We start from the raw sequence: 18,382 nt of genomic DNA on the forward strand, positions 1-18,382 counted from the left end.
CCGCTCTCCAGACCGGAACGACTCTATGGTATCAAATTTCAAACGCGAACATTCAAAACTTTCCAAATAACGTTCCATCAAACAAACAAGCTATCGAGCATTTTAAATTATAGGCATAGTTATGCATATCAATAAGATTCGGATGTTAACAACAAAATGCAGCCTGCAATTTAAATAAAAACGATCTGCCATTGTTTACACAGATTTTCTTTAATTATAATATCGATTACTTGTTTAACCTTTCCTCGTTTTAACACAGTCTGGAACGGGAGGGGGTGTTTGGCTAGCCGCAGAGTAGACGGCTCTCCTGCTGCTGTGTGTATGTGTGGGTCTGTGTGATTTACTGAAGCTCCGCTGGGAGCGTGATTGGGGGCAGAGGAGAAGGAGGGGGGAAAAGAATCTGTGGACTTTATAAGGCCAACTGAGCTAATATTGTAGGGGTTGAAACAGAAGCCAGTGTACCAAGCTCAAACATTTGAAGAGGGAGGTTGAGGAACCCCGAGTGGGGTGTGTAGGGATTGGCCTGGCCCGGGGCAGTGCACACGTCGTCTGAGGCAGGCAGCAGCAGAAGAAAGGACACATTGTGACCCAGCTCTAGCACCTCCTGCGTGTAGAGACGGAAGTGCTTGGCCTGCGCAAGGGACAGACACACACACACACACACACATGCACAAGTTTCTATGAAAGTGAAACAATGACACACCATATTAGCCAGGCAAGACAAAATCAAGACTTAAAGATGTTAAAACTTCTAAGACTTGATCTTTGCTGTTCAGTAAGTGGAGTTTGGTTGAATGTTACTGACTCATCATAATTTTCTCAACAGCAATTTGTACATATATGCTCACTCTCTACACTCTTAAAATAATGGTGACAAAAAGTGCTCTTTGCAGCAATGCCACAGGTGAATCATTTTCAGTTCCTGTGTGAGTTGTGCGAGTGTGAAGGACATTTTTAAAATTTATAGACGTCTACATTATGTAAACGTTCCATCGTGAGAGTAATTTGCATACAAGGGTCGATGTTCAGTACTGTGCAAGGTCAGATTAGATATTATCCACTTGCATAAGGAATAGTAAATTCAAAGAAAAATAAGTAAAAAAAAAAAACAGCAGTTTCCAGCAGCAGAGTAAAAAATGTCAAAAGATAAACAGAATTTAAAGCTTTTATCTTTGAGAGATAGAAGAAAATCAAGGTTGCTTCAGTTCTGAAAACAATCCACAGGTGTTTCAGTCCATCCTTCCACTGTGAGAAGACTCAACGCTACGGGTGTGAAAGGACATGTAGCTGTCAATAAGCTGTTACTGAGAAAAGAAAATGGCCAAAAAAAGAAAAAAAAAACATTGGAAAGCAAACAAAGAAGCTGCTGTCGTTCTCAGGACCAACTGAACACCCCTCAGCAGTCTAGACCTCAACATCACTGAATGTGTTTGGATTACTTGGATTGTGAGAAGCAGGAAATACAATCAACTTCTAAGACTGAACTTTGGAGTGTGTGGAAAAAAAACATCCCTGCAGATTTCTTTAAAAAACTGAAAGTAAGTCTCCTGAAAAGAACACAAGCTGTAACAAAGGTAAAGGGTGGACACATTTAATACTGAAAAATGTGATATTATATTTAGTTGTTTTGGCTTCTGTGTAATTTTCTCTTACATATGCTTTACGCTTCTTGATAGTGAAAAAATTAAATAGTACTAAATAGCTGTTTTGACTGAAAATTAATAAATGGAGGGTGATCTCTGACTTTTGCACAGTACTGTATACACCAATCAGGCATAACATTATGATCACCTCCTTGTTTCTACGCTCATTGTCCATTTTATCAGCTCCATTTACTATATAGGTGCACTTTGTAGTTCTACAATTACAGACTGTAGTCCATCTGTTTCTCTGCATACTTTGGTCAGGACCCTCATGGACCCTCACAGAGCAGGTACTATTTTGGTGGTGGATCATACTCAGCACTGCAGTAACACTGACGTGCTGGTGGTGTGTTAGTGTGTGTTGCGCTGGTACAAGTGGATCAGACACAGCAGTGCTGCTGGAGTTTTTAAACACCTCAATGTCACTGCTGGACTGAGAATAGTCCACCACCCAAAACTATCCAGCTAACAGCGTCCTGTGGGCAGCGTCTGTGACCACTGATGAAGGACTAGAAGATGACCAACACAAACTGTGCAGCAGCAGATGAGCTATCGTCTCTGACATTACATCTATAAGGTGGACTGACAAGGTAGGAGTGTCTAATAGAGTGGACAGTGAGTGGACACAGTGTTTAAAAACTCCGGCAGCACTGCTGTGTCTGATCCACTCGTGCCAGCACAACACACACTAACACACCACCACCACCTCAGTGTTACTGTAGTGCTGAGAATGATCCACCACCCGAATAGTACCTGCTCTCTGAGGGTCCATGGGGGTCCTGACCACTGAAGAACAGGGTAAAAGGGGGCTAACAAAGTATGCAGAGAAACAGATGGACTACAGTCTGTAATTGTGGAACTACAAAGTGCACCTATATAGTAAGTGGAGCTGATAAAATGGACAATGAGCGTAGAAACAAGGAGGTGGTCATAATGTTATGCCTGATCAGTGTATATGTTTTATTAACTTGCATTAAAAACTAAGAACATTTTCTTCCTTCTCCTGTAAGTTGCTATTTTGTAATTACTTGCTTTTCATTGGACAATAAAAATATATTATGTAGATAACGTCATCACATGTGACAATGTTATGCTCTCAAATAGCGCATAATAACATGTATTTCACAAGATCTCAAGTATACCTGTATGAGTTTTATATGATGATGTGTGTTTATAACATAGAAATCCATTTCAACGTTACACTATGAAATTACACATATCCAAAAAACCTGACTATTTACATGTGAAAATTGTAAAGTTCTTCATAGCTGATGTCCAAGTAACAGTAACTATTTCCAACATAGTAAGACCTTTGCTTGCTTTGGTGCTGTTGTAAGCCAAGGTGCTGGCAGTGTGCTGTACAGTACCTGGTGTAGAGGTAGATTGATCTGGCGGAGCAGGCTCTTAATGGCTGTCTGGAGCTCAGAGAAGAGCAGGGGGGCATGGCAGTCTGCCGCCTGATCTGCTCTTTCCACCTCCTCAGGGCCAGACAGAGTCTGAAGCCATTCCCACTCATCCCTGGGTGGGAAGAGACGGCACTCAGTAAACACGCACACACAGAAACACACTACCAGCACATCACCCTCTGCTCAGGCACCCACTGTAGAGTGTGCCACTCCACACGCCCATTACGTGACGGTGGAGTTTCCAGGAGTGAGTGGGCAGCCAGGGAAGCCGCGCTAGTTCCTGATATGGAGAGCTAAAGCTCTGAGTGAATAAAATGTTTGCCACCAACCACTAAACGCCTCCTTATTTTCAGTCGGAACGTCTAGTTCTGAGACAAAATGTGGGAAAGTTCCATTAGTGCCACCCTCACACTAAGTAGGGCCCCTTCACCCCTCTGATGAATATATCAGCTGCACAACTTATAGAAAATATGATGTGGATGACTAGATGGCAACAGACACATTTTTCTTAAAAACATCTAGATCATTCAACCTTGTCATGCCTAACATCTCACTGGCGATACATTAACACCTTTAAGTCAGCCGTCAGAACGGTGCAAGTCCATGTTGGCCATTTTGAATTGGAGCTTTCTGAGTGCTACCATGTTTTCTATCACTATGTACAAGAAGCGCCACGCTGCCTTTATTGTTGAATGAACTGCAATAGTTTCTGAGCAAGCATGTGCAAACACATTCAATACTGAATTCACATAGACAAGGGCTTATTGTTGATCTCTTTAATTAAAGTAACAATTACAGGTACGTATGAAGTGTATTAACACTGATAGGTTTGCTCCTTCAGAATGGTAAAGTGTAAATAAATATCTACAAACTTTACGAGATCATGTTCTTTATATACCAAAGTAAATATGACAACAGAATTGAGACATCGTGTTTTTAACAGAGAAGAGTGGCTTAGAATGGAGAAATAAGATGTTTTTTTGGCTCAGTTAACAAAGAAAACACTTCTACTTGGCCACTACTACTTGGCATCAACTAAGTGCTAACGCTTTCTCTTTGTGGATGCTAAAGCAAAGAAAAAAAAACTATTTTGTTGCACCGCATCATGCAGAAGAAAGACATATATAAAGACTATGTAGTTAGAAGCCGGTAAGCCACAGATGGTGTAACAGAGAGCATTTTACTCCAGCTCACAAGGATACATAAGTATCTGGTGGGTAAGCTGCTGGAAAAAAGAGAATTTCTTTGCTCCAGAGATTTTCCTCGAGCCGTGAGTGGGCATCATCCTGTGTGAGCCTCCCGCTGACTTCCACGCTCCGGCCCCATAGTAAATTTAGTTTTACTACCACACCGAGCGGCAGGATAATGCTCTCCCTGTCTGGACCTACCTACCGGGGTCAACGTCGTGACCTGAGATGAAAATAAATAAATAGCTCCTTTACCGAACAAAAACAAACAGGAGTTTTGTTTTGCTCATAAAAAATGGCCATGTCAAGAAAGTATGTTCGCCTGCGGTGAGGGGAGCATTCCACGACAACCCAGAGCTTTAACATATTTCAATATTTCATCTTTACAGGCACACGCTCTCTTCATTTATTCATTGTACCAATGAGACATGTCTGTTTGTTGGCTCCTGCATTATACAAGGTGTACAACTGGACTTATTCATCAGAGATATGGTTGCATGGAAAACTTTGTTCAATATATATATATATATATATATATATATATATATATATATATATATATCATGTAATATATTCAGCACAAAGCAAGGTAATTATCAGGTGTACGCAACCTATCTTGCCACTTGGATTAAACTCAACATGTTGATCAGAAAAGATGAAGTTATGAGTGGGAGAGAGTCTGTACACTTTAGTACATGAGAGGGTCATTTATTCATTTGATCGCAAACCAAGGCCCAGCGTACAAAGCAATTCATCTGAAACCACGTCTCACTCTGCTTTCAAAACGAAATGTAACTTTGAGGTTTAACTTCAAGGTTTCTCCAAAATTAACCTCAAAAGTAAGGCTGTAAGGTAAAGATTTCAAAGAAATGCAATAAAATCATGACCATAATGATTGTTATTTCAGCTTTCTAAGATGTTTTTCTGTATTTTGTACAGTGATGAAAAGTTGTTTCGAGTATCCACCTGGAAACGTTCCAGTTGTCCCGTATCCTGGCATGGCAGAGCATGTTAGGTGTTCGTTGAGGGACCAACACCTTAATCTGGTCCACAGAGCTGCTGAGCTTCAGGTAGCCCAGGTACAGGCCTGGAGACAGCCGGTGCTGACTGCGCCTCTGGTATGCTAGAATGTCCTGAAAAACACAGAACACAGTATGAGCACACTCACTCACAACATGAACCACACAAAACAGCAAATGGAACAGTCTGACCATCGTCTTCACATTATTTAACCATATTAACCATATCAAACGATTCTGAGAATTTGACAATGCTTCCTTTAACTCGCTTAAATCTGCAGCCAGAGTAGTTATGCCACAAGCATGTCCACACTAGCCAGAGTAAAATGTATTAGCTTTCAGTGTGCTATCTTATTTTCTATCACTATATAAAATACACAAAAGCCTTGCTTTATTGTTGGATGCACTGTGATTTTCCATTCAGTGCACAATTTGGATTGAAAAGCACTTACTGTCATTTTGTTTAATCAAAATAATGATAAAATGTGACTTACATTGTTATTCCTGTGTTTTCTTGTTCAAAAATGATTTTTTCTCTTTAATACATCATATTCTTTAAATGTCAAACAAATGCAGCAACCGCCTTGAGAAATCATGTGATTAATGGAGAACACCAGATCAAACGGCAGAAACAACCACACTTTTACACTGGCCTTAAAGAGTTAAGCTGGTCTGAATAAACTGAAATTGAGAGAAATAAAGGCTAGCTATATGCCAGTAATAAAGGATATGAATCAAAGCTTATCCAAGCTGAAAAGAACAGAGAAGTAAAACGCTGTAAATGTCTTTATGCTTCAAACTACGGATGTGCAAACTGAACCCATTTGTGCAAAAGCAACACTGATCTAGCAGTACTTTTCGTACAAAATAAGTTCTACAAATGTCTACAGCCCAGTTCTACCTGTATGGTGATGAGCAGAATGTCCAGGGCATAGGGCTCCTCTGGGGTAGACAGAGACTTCCTCTGGCTTTGCAGTTTGGACACCTGCATCCACTTCCCGTTAAAGAAAGAGTATAGGCTCTCCATCTCCCTTACTGTCACAAGCAGCACGTTACCATGGCGATCCTTAATGGGCTCGTAGTGGACACGGCCCAAGTTGTGGGTGCCCAGAAGGTTCTGTGTGGACAGGAAGATGTATGACTGTGATTAAGAAAGGATGTTCTCTAGAATGCTGCAATACTGATTCAATAGTCCTCCTATGAGTTCAGTGGGTCTATAGTGCTAACAAAAGATAAAGTGGATATAACAGTGCAGTAAGGGTGAGCTTTTAATCATGACTGCCTTCCAAAACAAATAGCTCAAGCTGCTGGATAGCAGCACCTTTAATTGCCCAATTTCATGCAGTCTGAACTCAAGTCCACACAAGCTACCCAGCCACCCAACCATACAAACCAAGCAGAAATGTTACAAATTTCTCACTGTGGATTATCAGACGCAATTCAATTTGTGTGTGGTGAGGCTGGAATCTCATTAGGCTAATAAGACGCTATCGAGTCTAATGATGAGCTGGCAGACCTGCAGTTGGCCAGCGGCAGCCAGCATCTTCTGCCTGGACTGCAGTGTGGAGGAGGACGAGTTGGAAATAGCCATACTCTGCCTGAGCCACCGGACATCCTCCCACATACACGAAAGCTGTAGAATAAATTCACATATTTATATAAACATTTATGTACCTTAAAAATCATTTGAAAGACTAATGCAGTAACAGCAAGACTTGTATGTACTTTAGTGCCATATAGAGGAAAATGATGATGAGAAACAGAATAAACTGGAATTATTTGGGTTAACATCTTCATTATGAGATAGAATAAACCATCAGAACAGAAACTATTTTGGCGGATGTCCCTGTCATTTAACAATAACCTATGGTTTATAAAAATACCTACAAACATGCTGTTACTTAACTAGAGCAATTCTTCTTCCTCCATTACCCAGGCATAGCGGTCAGGCGGAGTGTTTGTCATACCTTGGTAAACCACAGAAAGTCCTGCATGAGGGAGCTGCTGTAGGAGTCCTCCACCTCCACGATGGGAATCTGATCCTCATTTGTTACCAGCAGACTGTCCTTATGATAAAACACTGCAGCTATGTAGATCCCTCTGGAACCCGGGCGAGAGGACACACTCAGTGCACAAGAGATTACACAGGATGACAGAAAGCAGTAACACATGCCATCGTAAGAGCTGAGTTAAGCATATAATGTATACTGACCTTTTGAGGGTTTTAACAAATTTGGTGGAGGAATGAAAGAGATGTTTTAGGCTTCTAGAGACAGACTGCTTGCGACTGGTGTTCTGCAGCTTCGAGGTGTCTGAAAGTCAGAGAGAACCAAGGTTTATTCACACAGAGGGCAGATTGATGCAAACACAACACCTTTTGCAAGCTAAAATAATACCTATATATAACAATAAACTGAAGGTTATAGCACAGTGCCTTCTCTGCCACACACACTAAAAGAAGAATACTGAAGGCCGAAATAATGGCCGTGTACACCATTCCCCTTCTAAAAATAAAGATGTCAAACAGGGTTCTTGGAAGCAATGCCATAGAAAAACCTTTTTTTCTGAACCTTCAGTCCCTAATGTACCTTTCCATGGAAGATGGAACCATTTTTCTATAAATGAAGTGTGCAAGTGTGAACCTCCACATAATGTAAAGGTCCTACACCAATTAAATGTTTTTCTTAGAACATTCAAGCTAAAAGCCATTTAGAATCTTTCTATAAGCGTGTAGGCTGCTGCCTCCATGCAGATATATTGAAAAATCTAAAGGCTTTTTTTTTTAAACCCAGGTTAAAACCTTAGTGTCTTTTGTCCTCAAACATGTCTGGAAGTGAAAACAAGCAAACTAACACAGCACAAGGCTTGAGCATATTTTATAAGGAACGAAAAATGGGTAAAACAGAGACGGATCGTGTGAGAGTGTGCCTCAGGGCTGCTAAAAAGGAAAGGGTCAGGAGGGTCACGCCACCGACAGAAGAGTTATCTACAGCTTTTTAGCTGCGTATCTCCCGCTTCAAATGCAGCCATATCAGTGCGCCTTTCAGTGATGCCTATCTTCAGACGACCCTGTTTTCATGAAATTAAGCGTCACGTAATTGCCCCCCGTGTAAACAGCAGGGCAGACGGAACAATTCGTGTGGCTGAGAAGCTGTTTACAACGTGCAAGTGACCAGTAGAAAAACTCAGTCACCACGAGAGTAATCACGCTAGCTCTAGTCTCTCTGTCTCCACAGGATGGGGGTGCACGAGTGGGGGGAAACTTTCCATTTAAAAAATCCTATCAACCCCCCGTGCACTGCTGTGTCTTATGAGCCCCAAAAGAGTCCTGTCCTTTTAACTCAACAATTGGCAGCAGTGTCTAGGTAACGGTATGTGCTCACAGACGTGAAATGCTTGTGCAAAAGATCTGTTCTTCTGAAGTTGGGACTGCATTGCACAAAAAATCATTCAGGATGAAAATCCTATGATCAAAGTTAGCTGCAAACAGAATAGATCATTGTAAAGCCCTCATTACATATGATATGGTATAAACTGACTATAATTTAGCTACATGAGGAATTATCTTTACATTCAATTTTTCTATACTGACAGATTTGAGTGCCAATGAGAATTAGCTGAATACACATGAATCTGTTTGGTTGTAGATTTTACTGTTTAATGACATTCAACTGAAGAAGCTGAGTGTATCCTGAGTCACTAGTATAGCTTCCATGGAGCTGAGAGACAGAGACAAACAGAGACAGCAGACTAGGTAACTGGTTTAGCTGATTCATGTAACATATAAACAGCCATAAAACTATATGAATTTCACTAAACACTAAAATAATTAGCTGAGTACTCAATCTTGAACACGATTTATGTTTGCCTAACAACGTTTTCACTCTGGAACTGAACTTGGACAATGGAAAATGAACTTGGCTATCTATTCAGTAAACCAGCTAAAGTGACTAGGAGAACACATCACTTAACAAGGATTTACATCTTAAATTTGTTTATGCATCATTGCTGCTTTCTAAGCAAAAATCCAGTCAGACTCATCAATCTCCTTATCTGACAGCACTATGCATGTGTCTTTCAGCATCTTTGGGATGTCTATTGTAAAAAGGAATGTAAAAATGTGCAACTACTGGAATATTTTGATTTATAGTATTCAGAATTTATATTCGAATATTTGTTCAGAAACACTGAGTATTTGAAGCCTCTAAAGTGCTTTTAGGGCCAGCTCTAGAACAGCATGCCCAGCAGTGCCACATTTAAAAATTGCTGCCAAAACCTTCAACTGTTAACATATTCAATATATTTCATATTAAATGCTCTCTTTTTAATAAAACATATACTCACAATATGCTCAGAAAAGGATATTGTGTCATATTATGAAGTAACGTAATACAACATGATCAAGTTTCATCATGTTGCCCACCTCTATGCAAGACCATGAAGGAAATAAGTACATGATGCTAGTGCAAATATCTGTGCTTGCTTTTCTGGATCAAGCACTATTCATTGTTTCTCACCCTTCTGTATTTCACATAACATCAAAATAACACTGATATCTCATAATGGGAGTCAGTTGTGTCACTATAGCTCTATTTGCTGTTCTTAGTTCGAGATATGCCACTGGACATCCCGAGGACATGCGATCCACATCGGACACTGGAAGCATTGTGCAAAGCATACAGTGTAAGAGAAAGCTACAGTGATTCAGTGGACGGGGAAGCTTTCCATAAGCATGGCTGCTGCTGCTGCTGTTGCATGTGCTGATAACTCAGCCACTGAATTTGTATTTATTTCTTGCTCTGGAGGTTAACTGACTTTGACAAGTGGATTATATGACATGAGTGCGTTGGCCTCCCGTGCCGCCAAACTGTCACCCCAAATAAATAAAGAAATGCTTTTTCATTTATGAAAATAAAAAATGGATCACCTTTGATTAATGACTTGGCAATCCATCTGTCTGCCGTGCGCACTGAGTGTGACCGTGAAATGAGGTAAGTGAGAGTGAAAGAGAGTGGGAGTGTGTAAGAGAGATGCAGGGGAGGAGTGCTGCTAGCGTTCTCCATTTTCGAAGTAATTTAGTGAAGGTCAACAGAGCCTTTTCAACATATGCGAAGCTAGCGAGCTCATCTATAATGGTCCGAGCAAGACTTTCCAGACCCTCACTCACAGAAGCAGCTTACATAGTCGGCGAGAGAGCAGAGCTGAGGAGGTGTGCGTGCGCGTGTGTGTGGGTGTCGCTGTGTCTCATGCTGGAACACAGAGAGCTGTGTGTAGCACACACACACACCCCTCGGTCTGTGAGCACCCTCTCAGCTCCACATATACACATCATAAATTAAGATAACCTCCCCTTAAATGAGCAGCGCCTTTTTTTCGCCGTGGTTTTTATAGTGGTGGCATTGTACCAGCGCTGATTAATTTTGCAGATTTATTTTCGAACACCGTCTCTCCAAAAATAAACTGGGTAAATACATCGCCCCTGCCAGCATGTGTGCTTGCGAGTGCGGGACACGCACACATGCTCAGCGAGACACAAACAGACGTGAGAGAGTACTATGTCTCGAGTGCTCCGAATCGAGAGCACTCTAAAAGCTTAATTCTTCTTGAAGCAATGGACGTAAGAGGGGGTTTTCTGTCAGGCGTAGTGGGAGGCAAATTTTCTGTTTTTCTACTTTTCAGTGCAAATCCTTAAACATCACGAATCGTGAGGGAGAACCATAAACAACTCTCAAATAGTCTTTTTCTTCTAGAATCAATTATCCAGTATAATGTCGTTCGAGACTCTGGCAGCCATCCCCCCACTGACATCACTGACTCATGTGTTGACTCATAAACAGATGAGTGATGCAGACTTTTTTTCTCTCTCTCCTCCCGCCAGTGGCGGCGCGCATAGCTGCCTAATGAAGCTGGTGTTTGTGAGTGCTGAGCTACTGTCAGCACAGCGAACAACACTCCTCTATGCCCCTCCAGCCAGCTCCTGGATTAGGGAGTGGGCTGCGGGCCAAAGCTGGCGCTCCGCTCTCCACGTATAGCTGCCGCGCTACGGCCGGCCTGCCCTGATCTGCAGAGGTGTTTGCACTCCGGCCCTGTGATTTACAAAGCTACAGTATACCAGCGACACGCTCGACCCATAAATGCGTGGAATCCAAAATGGATAAATGTATTAAAAGATTATTTATGTACACAATTCCCCAGCGCCCCTGCTCCTGTCTCCTGGCAGGTCCCGAGGAGGCTGGACGAAAGGCTGAGAGAGCGCATTCACATTGCTCTGGATAGCCTATAGTGGAGTAAAAACATTTTTACCACGCTTCATTTCTCCACTTTAATACGGAGTTAATCTACTGGAAGAAGTGTGGGCTTAAAGGAAGACGAGAATGAGACTTAAGGAGAAAACAGCTCTGGTGAGTAGGCAGACAGAACAGAAAAAAGAAAGTGAGAGAGAGAGAGAGAGAGAGAGAGAGAAAGAGAGAGAGAGAGAGAGAGAGAGAGAGAGAGCCTTATGAGGGCTATAAAGAAGAGATGAAAAACAATAAAGAGAGAGAAGAAATGAGGGCTGACACAAAAGACGTCTACAAGCTGGGTGAAAAACACAGTTGATGAGCATGACGTTATTTCTGCATTCGCCATCTGAGCTTTTCATGCTGATGTCAGACTCTTATATCCGCAGCACAATCAAAGCACAACAGGAAGGACATGTGTCTGTTACAGACATTCACAGCCATGACTTTCTGGAACAGCGTGGGATGATACACAAAACTGTACACTAATCACCATTAAAAGTACACTCAGGTACACACTTTAAAAATAAAGATTCCTAAATGGATCTGCACACTTTATTTACAAAAACTGTTCTTTAAAGAAACCATCCATTCTATAGCCTCCTTCTGATGGACCCCTAGTGATCATTCTGCCGGTGGAATGCAAATCGGTTCAATATTTCTGTATTGATTTTATCAAATAAATCATTTTTCCCTTAACTCCATTATGAGATTACCCAGGACACTGCTGGCTCTCTGTTCTCTGATAAGTAAAATGTTGTGACTCTGTGTTGAGCTGCTAGCGAGCAATAAGGAACTAAAGAGGAGTGGTGAACCACCGGCAGTGAAAACATTTCACACCTCTCCAAAAAGATGACTGTGTCGAGCGAAATGGATAAAGACAAAACTGCTGCTTCAATAAAAAAAAGCATTTAAACACAATAAAAACACTTTTATAGAAATGTTGACTTGCTCGCTCACCTGTGACACTTTTGATTTGATAAATCATACACAGAAACTGCATGTTACGGCTACTGTGAAAAGGAATTAAGAAATAAAAGTGCCTCTTTAGTGACATCACTCCAAAGTATCATTTTTGGGACTTTTATTTTTAAGAGTTTACTTTATCAGCTACAGCCACCACTAATTTTCTTATTTTCTCCAGACCACAAAACAGCCGTGGCAATATAGAACATACATCATCAGCAATTATGAATATCATAAATTCCAGCAGTTGGAGATCCAACCCTAACACAGCAGATCTTCCGGAGTATCTGAATATCAGAACCATGCCAGACTAGGGTTGGAACTAAATTCTTCAGAAAAACAAATCTATAGTAGAGTCATGCACATCTAACCCACACTACATGTATTCTTGGCTTTTAATGATGCGGTTTAAACGGTGTGGTTTAAGATCTTAATGGCAAGTGAACAGAACAAGCAATATCTCATTATTTTTACATACAGCTTCAAAAACTCTATTATTAGTATTGAGATTATTAGTCATTATGCACACACACACACACACACATCAAACACTGTCAGTCAAACGTCTGGGGACACACCAACGTCTCGGCATGAAGTTGTTGAGTTTCCTAATGGTGTCCTGCGATAATCCATCTCATGCAGCTTGAATATTCTCACGCAGTTCGGTATTTTTTGCGGTAGGGGTGGAGTGTTGATAGCACGTCCAATAGCATCCCACACATTTTCAGTCAGGGACAGGTCTGGCGATGCAGCTGGCCATGGCATAGTATCTATGTTGTCAATGCAAGCTCTTGAGACAGCAGCCATATGCGGACGAGCGTTGTCCTGTTGGAATAGCACACCGGAGTGTGCATTCAGAGAAGGTAGGGCCACTGCTTGCAGGACCTCATTAATGTAACGTTGGGCTGCCAAAGTGCCTGTAATGAAGACCAAAGGTGATCTGGCATCCTATGAAACTGCACCCCACACCACAACACCAGGCCTTCTGGACGTGTGACATGTGACAACAAACCAGTCATCCTGGTGCTTACCACGGTGCAGGACTTGTGACTGAAGATGACCCGCTGCCATTGTGAGTTACTCCATGACAGTCTGGCACGACACCATTGCAGTCTCTGGTGATGTTGATGTGGTGCTAAGGGCAGTCGTCGTAACAGTCGTAAATGTAGTCCTGCATCATGCAGCCGTCTGCCAATGGTGCTGGCATTAACAGGATGATTCATGGAGGGCATCACTGCTCACTGAATGTCCGCAATCGTGGCTCTGAGTGGGTTACTCCGTGCACGTTGAACAATCCGTCGGTTCTCCCTCTACTTGGTTTGTGTAGGTCTACCAGATCCTTCATGGCGCTGGAGTGTGCCTTCTTCTATCCACTGCCACAACAGCATGCTATGGTAATATCCGCACGACTGACATGGTGCGCAATACGTCAATAAGACCATCCTGATTCCCAGAGCCCTTCCAACTCTTCCAATGGCTCAAACTGCTTTCGAACTCTTCTCCGAGGCATACTTCACTTGCAAAGGATGCTACCAACACAACAGCACGAGTCAGAATGGAAAGCACGCGCAACGGGACGACCTTATATAGTCAGTCAGGTACAGCAATAAGGCCCGTCTTTGCTTACATCACATGTGCGGCCGAGCGTGACACTTCCATCATTCGCATGTCTCACGATGTCAAACCTACCCACTAAGTTTCATTCCTGTCGACTGATGCCTTCTGGGTGCAACTATTTTTTTGACGATGAGTGTATATTACACGTGCACAGCGTGCCACATTTTAAGACCATATTGTGCAGCCCTTCTTAACACTTAAAAATAGAAATCAGTTTAAATGTTGCCATCTTCTTTGCAAAAACTGAGGAAAGAGCTGATGAAAGTCCTGCCCTGGGAATAACTCCATCCTTCACACATTTTATCCTCTTGTTGTGATATCAGCAATCATCACTCAAACAGCTATTTCACCCCTTAAATGGCCAGGATCTGCTGGTGGGTCCAAACTTTTATTACACACATCCAACTTAAGAATAACTCAGTCAATGTGGTTACAGAATAATAAACATTAGGTTGTAATAATCCTTGAATTTTAAGGTGTTCCATAATTTTTGGTGAAAAGATTTTCATTTTGTTCATTTGCCAATATTTTGGAAAAAAAAAACAAATCACTATTTAGGCAAAACCTGTTCTTCGTATCAGTAAAGACACTTTGATGAACATCAAGCTGAGCACTGCAAAATATACCTAATGTATTAGGAAATATTAGGAAACAGTTATTTTATGGTAAATCCAACCTGAAATCTCCTGTTGAAGTCAATGCCTCTAAAACATATTCTGAGTTTTATGTTTCCAAGAACCAGTGGGCTGGGAAAAATGTTAATCCAACAAAATCATACTTCTCCCCTATATTTCAGAGACCCTCCCTGATATCATGTTTCAGGTGGAAATACATCACAGTACAGAAAGAAAATGCGCTGTGATTTCCTACTCTTGTTGACTTTAACAGAGTGGATTTTTTTTACTTAATTGAACAGTAACAGCAAAAATCAAACATCAGAAAATCAAGCTTTCTTAAAACTTTTTGACAGCCAGTATACTTTTAAGAAGTTTTTTTTTCTAGTTATTATTTCATATTTCAAGGATGTCTGCATTTCTAATTGTGTCTGTTGAATATTTCGCTAGCTTCATGCAAAATGCAAACTCTCAAGGGAGGTACTGCACGTTGTGAAAATAATGGGCTGCAAACTTCTTGTAAGTGAAAAGTAAAGTTATTACTTATTACTTAGTGTAACTCTAAGACAAAGACAACATAGTGTGAGCTATGAGAGTCTATCATAACTCAGTCCAAGCTAAATCATTAACTCCTTAAATGGCCAGGGCCCACCAACGGGGCTAGTTTTATTACACACTTCTATAACCTATAAATAGCTCAGCTAGTTTGCATTGAAGCCTGCAGTTACTGAATAACAAGCCTTAGAATGTAATATGCCTGGGATTTTAAGGGGTTAAAACAACAATATCAGCAATCATGGCAAAAATAAAGATGCTCATTTACCACCCCAACAGTGTGAGTTGGGGTGGTGAATGAGTTGGAGTGAGTGTGCAGTAATGGGTGTGACACAGATACAGAGAAAAAGACAGATTTCCAACAGAGAGAGTTTGCACTTAGAAAAAGAGTGATATGGAGTGTGTGTGCTGATGTGTTTGTACCTCCACAGCTGTAGTGTTGGTGTGTGGCTCGGACCTGCTGCAGCAGTCTCTCCATGGCCTCAATATGCCCTCTCTTCCGTGACTCTCTACCATCACACTCCTTCCAGTCTGACATACACAGACACAGTTCATATTAAACCCCTGAAATTTTGCCCCCTTAAAAATCCACAGCTATCAGTATAACACGACTTTTAAAATCTACCAAAAAGCCTTTAAATATTTACTCAAGAATGATTGAGAACAGAATTCTAGTTAGTTCAGGTTGTGTGTAGACATACAGTACTGTGCGAAAGTCAGAGACCACCTTTAATTTTTTCAATTTCAAGTTAAAACCGACACTAAAGTTATTAATTTCTCAGCATCAGAAAAAAAGCTGAAAATATGTATTAAACAGAAAATGACACAAAGCAATCAACAACCAAATATAATATTAGCATTTTCAGTATTAATGTGATTACCACTTTTTTACAGCTTCTGTTCTGTTTGGGAGACTTTCTTTCAGTTTCTTTCAGTTTTCTACAACTCCAAAGTTCCATCTTAGAAACTGATTGCATTCTCTGATTCTCACAATCCATATAATCCAAACACATTCAGTGACGTTGACTCTGGGGTGTGAATTCCATTGTTCTGAGAACACCAGCAGCTTCTTTGTTTCCTTTGCTCAGTAAGGGCTTCCTGACAGCTACACATCCTTTTACACCCATAGCGCTGAGTTGTCTTCTCACAGTGGAAGAATGGACAGAAACACCTGTGGATTTCTTCAGATCTGAGGCAAGAGTGGAGCTTGATTTTCTCCTCTCTCTCAATGATGAATGCTTTAAGTACTATTTATCTGATGGTGAAGGTTTTAGTGGTATACCAGGTCTTGTGTGGTTATTAGGAGGACCAGTAATTAATGGCCATTTTGATTGGAATTTAAACAAGTGAATGATGGTCTCTGACTTTTGCACTGTACTGTACTATAAATAAAAGACATAAAAAAGACTAAACTCTCTGTCTGCTTACTGAGTCTATATGTATGGATAACAAGAATGCAACAGTTCCAGCATATAAAACAGATCAACGTGAATGCTGGAATCCTTTCAGAACAAATAAATTCAAGATGGAATTGCTTCTGCCATTAATTCACTATAAAAAGCTCAAAAGCATTCTGCCTGCTTTCTTTGTGTGATCTTGTAAACTGCACATCAGGCAGCTGGATCAGAAGTGTTTCTAACTTTGTTAAAAGCCTTGGCAAAAATGGGTCATGAAAAGTAAATTCACTGCAGTGCTAACTTCAGTAAGTTAACTGAAACATTTATGCTGAAAAGCACATGAAATAGACTAAAATCAGACATGTTGAGTAGGTATATGTAAACTGCGAAATCTTACAATTCCAGCTCACCTTTATATTCTACTATTTTTCAACATACAGGAGAACAATCTTTATTTGTTCTGTGTACAGCAGATTGATTTGACTCCATGTAGGCCCAGCCTTCACGACAAATTAATGTGAACATAAAACATCAGACTACCAAATTAGATTTGCCAAGCCCCGTTTAAACCTCAATGAGCCACTTGAGATTCGCAACCCACGGTTTAAAAAACAGCACTTTAAGAGACAAATGGGCACACATATGTGCAGTGCAAACACTTTTTTTAATCCATAATGGTTGGAGATGAAACACTTTTTTTATTCCATAACAGTTGGAGATCATGTTTTCACAGACATTTTACAATAAAAAAAATTAGAATAAATAAAATACTGTAATAAAAACATCAGTACCATCAGAAAAAAATCTTTTTTTCTCAGCTAAATCTCAGCACTGAGTCTAAGTGCATTTTCTAATGATGGATTTATCATCTGCGGATACACAGCTCTGGTGACACTGCCAGGTCTGCCTGCCTTTCTTTCTTTCTTAGTTCTGCTTTTGAAGAGGCACCTCATGGCCAGACACAGAGAATAGCAGCAGCAGGATGTGCCAAGTGAGTCGTGACAGTCAACTCAAGGCAGAGATTCTACAAACATTCATCTTTTCAACCGTTTTTTTCTGACTGAATTACAAATATAAAAGCAGTATGACGCTTCAAGAATGTTCCATTTGTAGAAATGTCATGCTGACAGACGAACGCCATAATGAGTTCATCATTACCATGTATGGTATCTCTGTAAGGCAGTGAAAAAAATGTTCACTTACTGGAGGGAACAGCACAGGGAGGCTGAGAGAGCTGTGATGGTCCCCAGCCCTTCATGTTGTAGGCGGACACACGAACATAATACTGCCTTCCCTAAAAGAAGCAAACATGGAAGCAAACTGGTTATTTCCTTGTATACTATTGCAACTACAGGTGTCTTAGAGCAGGGGTCTCAAACTCAAATTACCTGGGGGCAATTAGCCTGGTGGTCTTATCCAAGGAGTCCAGTTGAAAAAATGCAAGGTAAAAAAGGGCCCAACATTTTTTTGCATGCATGAATTAAAGTTTTTGAATTAAATGTTTACTAGCAATTCAACTCATTCACATAAACGTCCATATAACAGTAGAACTATACTGACTTCCTATTGTGATAGCATTGTTGTTCCTGCTGAACATGAGTGGTTAATTCTGCATTGTCAGTGAATTCATTTTAAAAATTCCATTTGTTTCTTAATTCTGACATGCTGTATCTACCACTATGTCATGAATAAATCCACAA

General features: G+C 40.8%; 1 protein-coding gene across 1 annotated transcript in view; it reads right to left on the reverse strand.

The window, feature by feature from the left end:
* ankfn1 (ankyrin repeat and fibronectin type III domain containing 1) overlaps positions 1-18,382 on the reverse strand; it is an 86,892-nt gene that overhangs the window by 4,570 nt on the left and 63,940 nt on the right. The window contains exons 13-21 of the mRNA XM_036572525.1: positions 17,886-17,976; positions 15,709-15,816; positions 7,468-7,567; positions 7,223-7,355; positions 6,772-6,888; positions 6,157-6,372; positions 5,203-5,369; positions 3,011-3,161; positions 463-631 (exon numbers count right to left, since the gene is read on the reverse strand). Coding sequence (XP_036428418.1) covers positions 463-631; positions 3,011-3,161; positions 5,203-5,369; positions 6,157-6,372; positions 6,772-6,888; positions 7,223-7,355; positions 7,468-7,567; positions 15,709-15,816; positions 17,886-17,976 — 1,252 coding nt within the window. The remainder of the gene's footprint in view (positions 1-462; positions 632-3,010; positions 3,162-5,202; positions 5,370-6,156; positions 6,373-6,771; positions 6,889-7,222; positions 7,356-7,467; positions 7,568-15,708; positions 15,817-17,885; positions 17,977-18,382) is intronic.

Source organism: Colossoma macropomum, unplaced genomic scaffold (assembly GCF_904425465.1).
Source record: "Colossoma macropomum unplaced genomic scaffold, Colossoma_macropomum, whole genome shotgun sequence".
Classification (NCBI taxonomy): domain Eukaryota; kingdom Metazoa; phylum Chordata; class Actinopteri; order Characiformes; family Serrasalmidae; genus Colossoma; species Colossoma macropomum.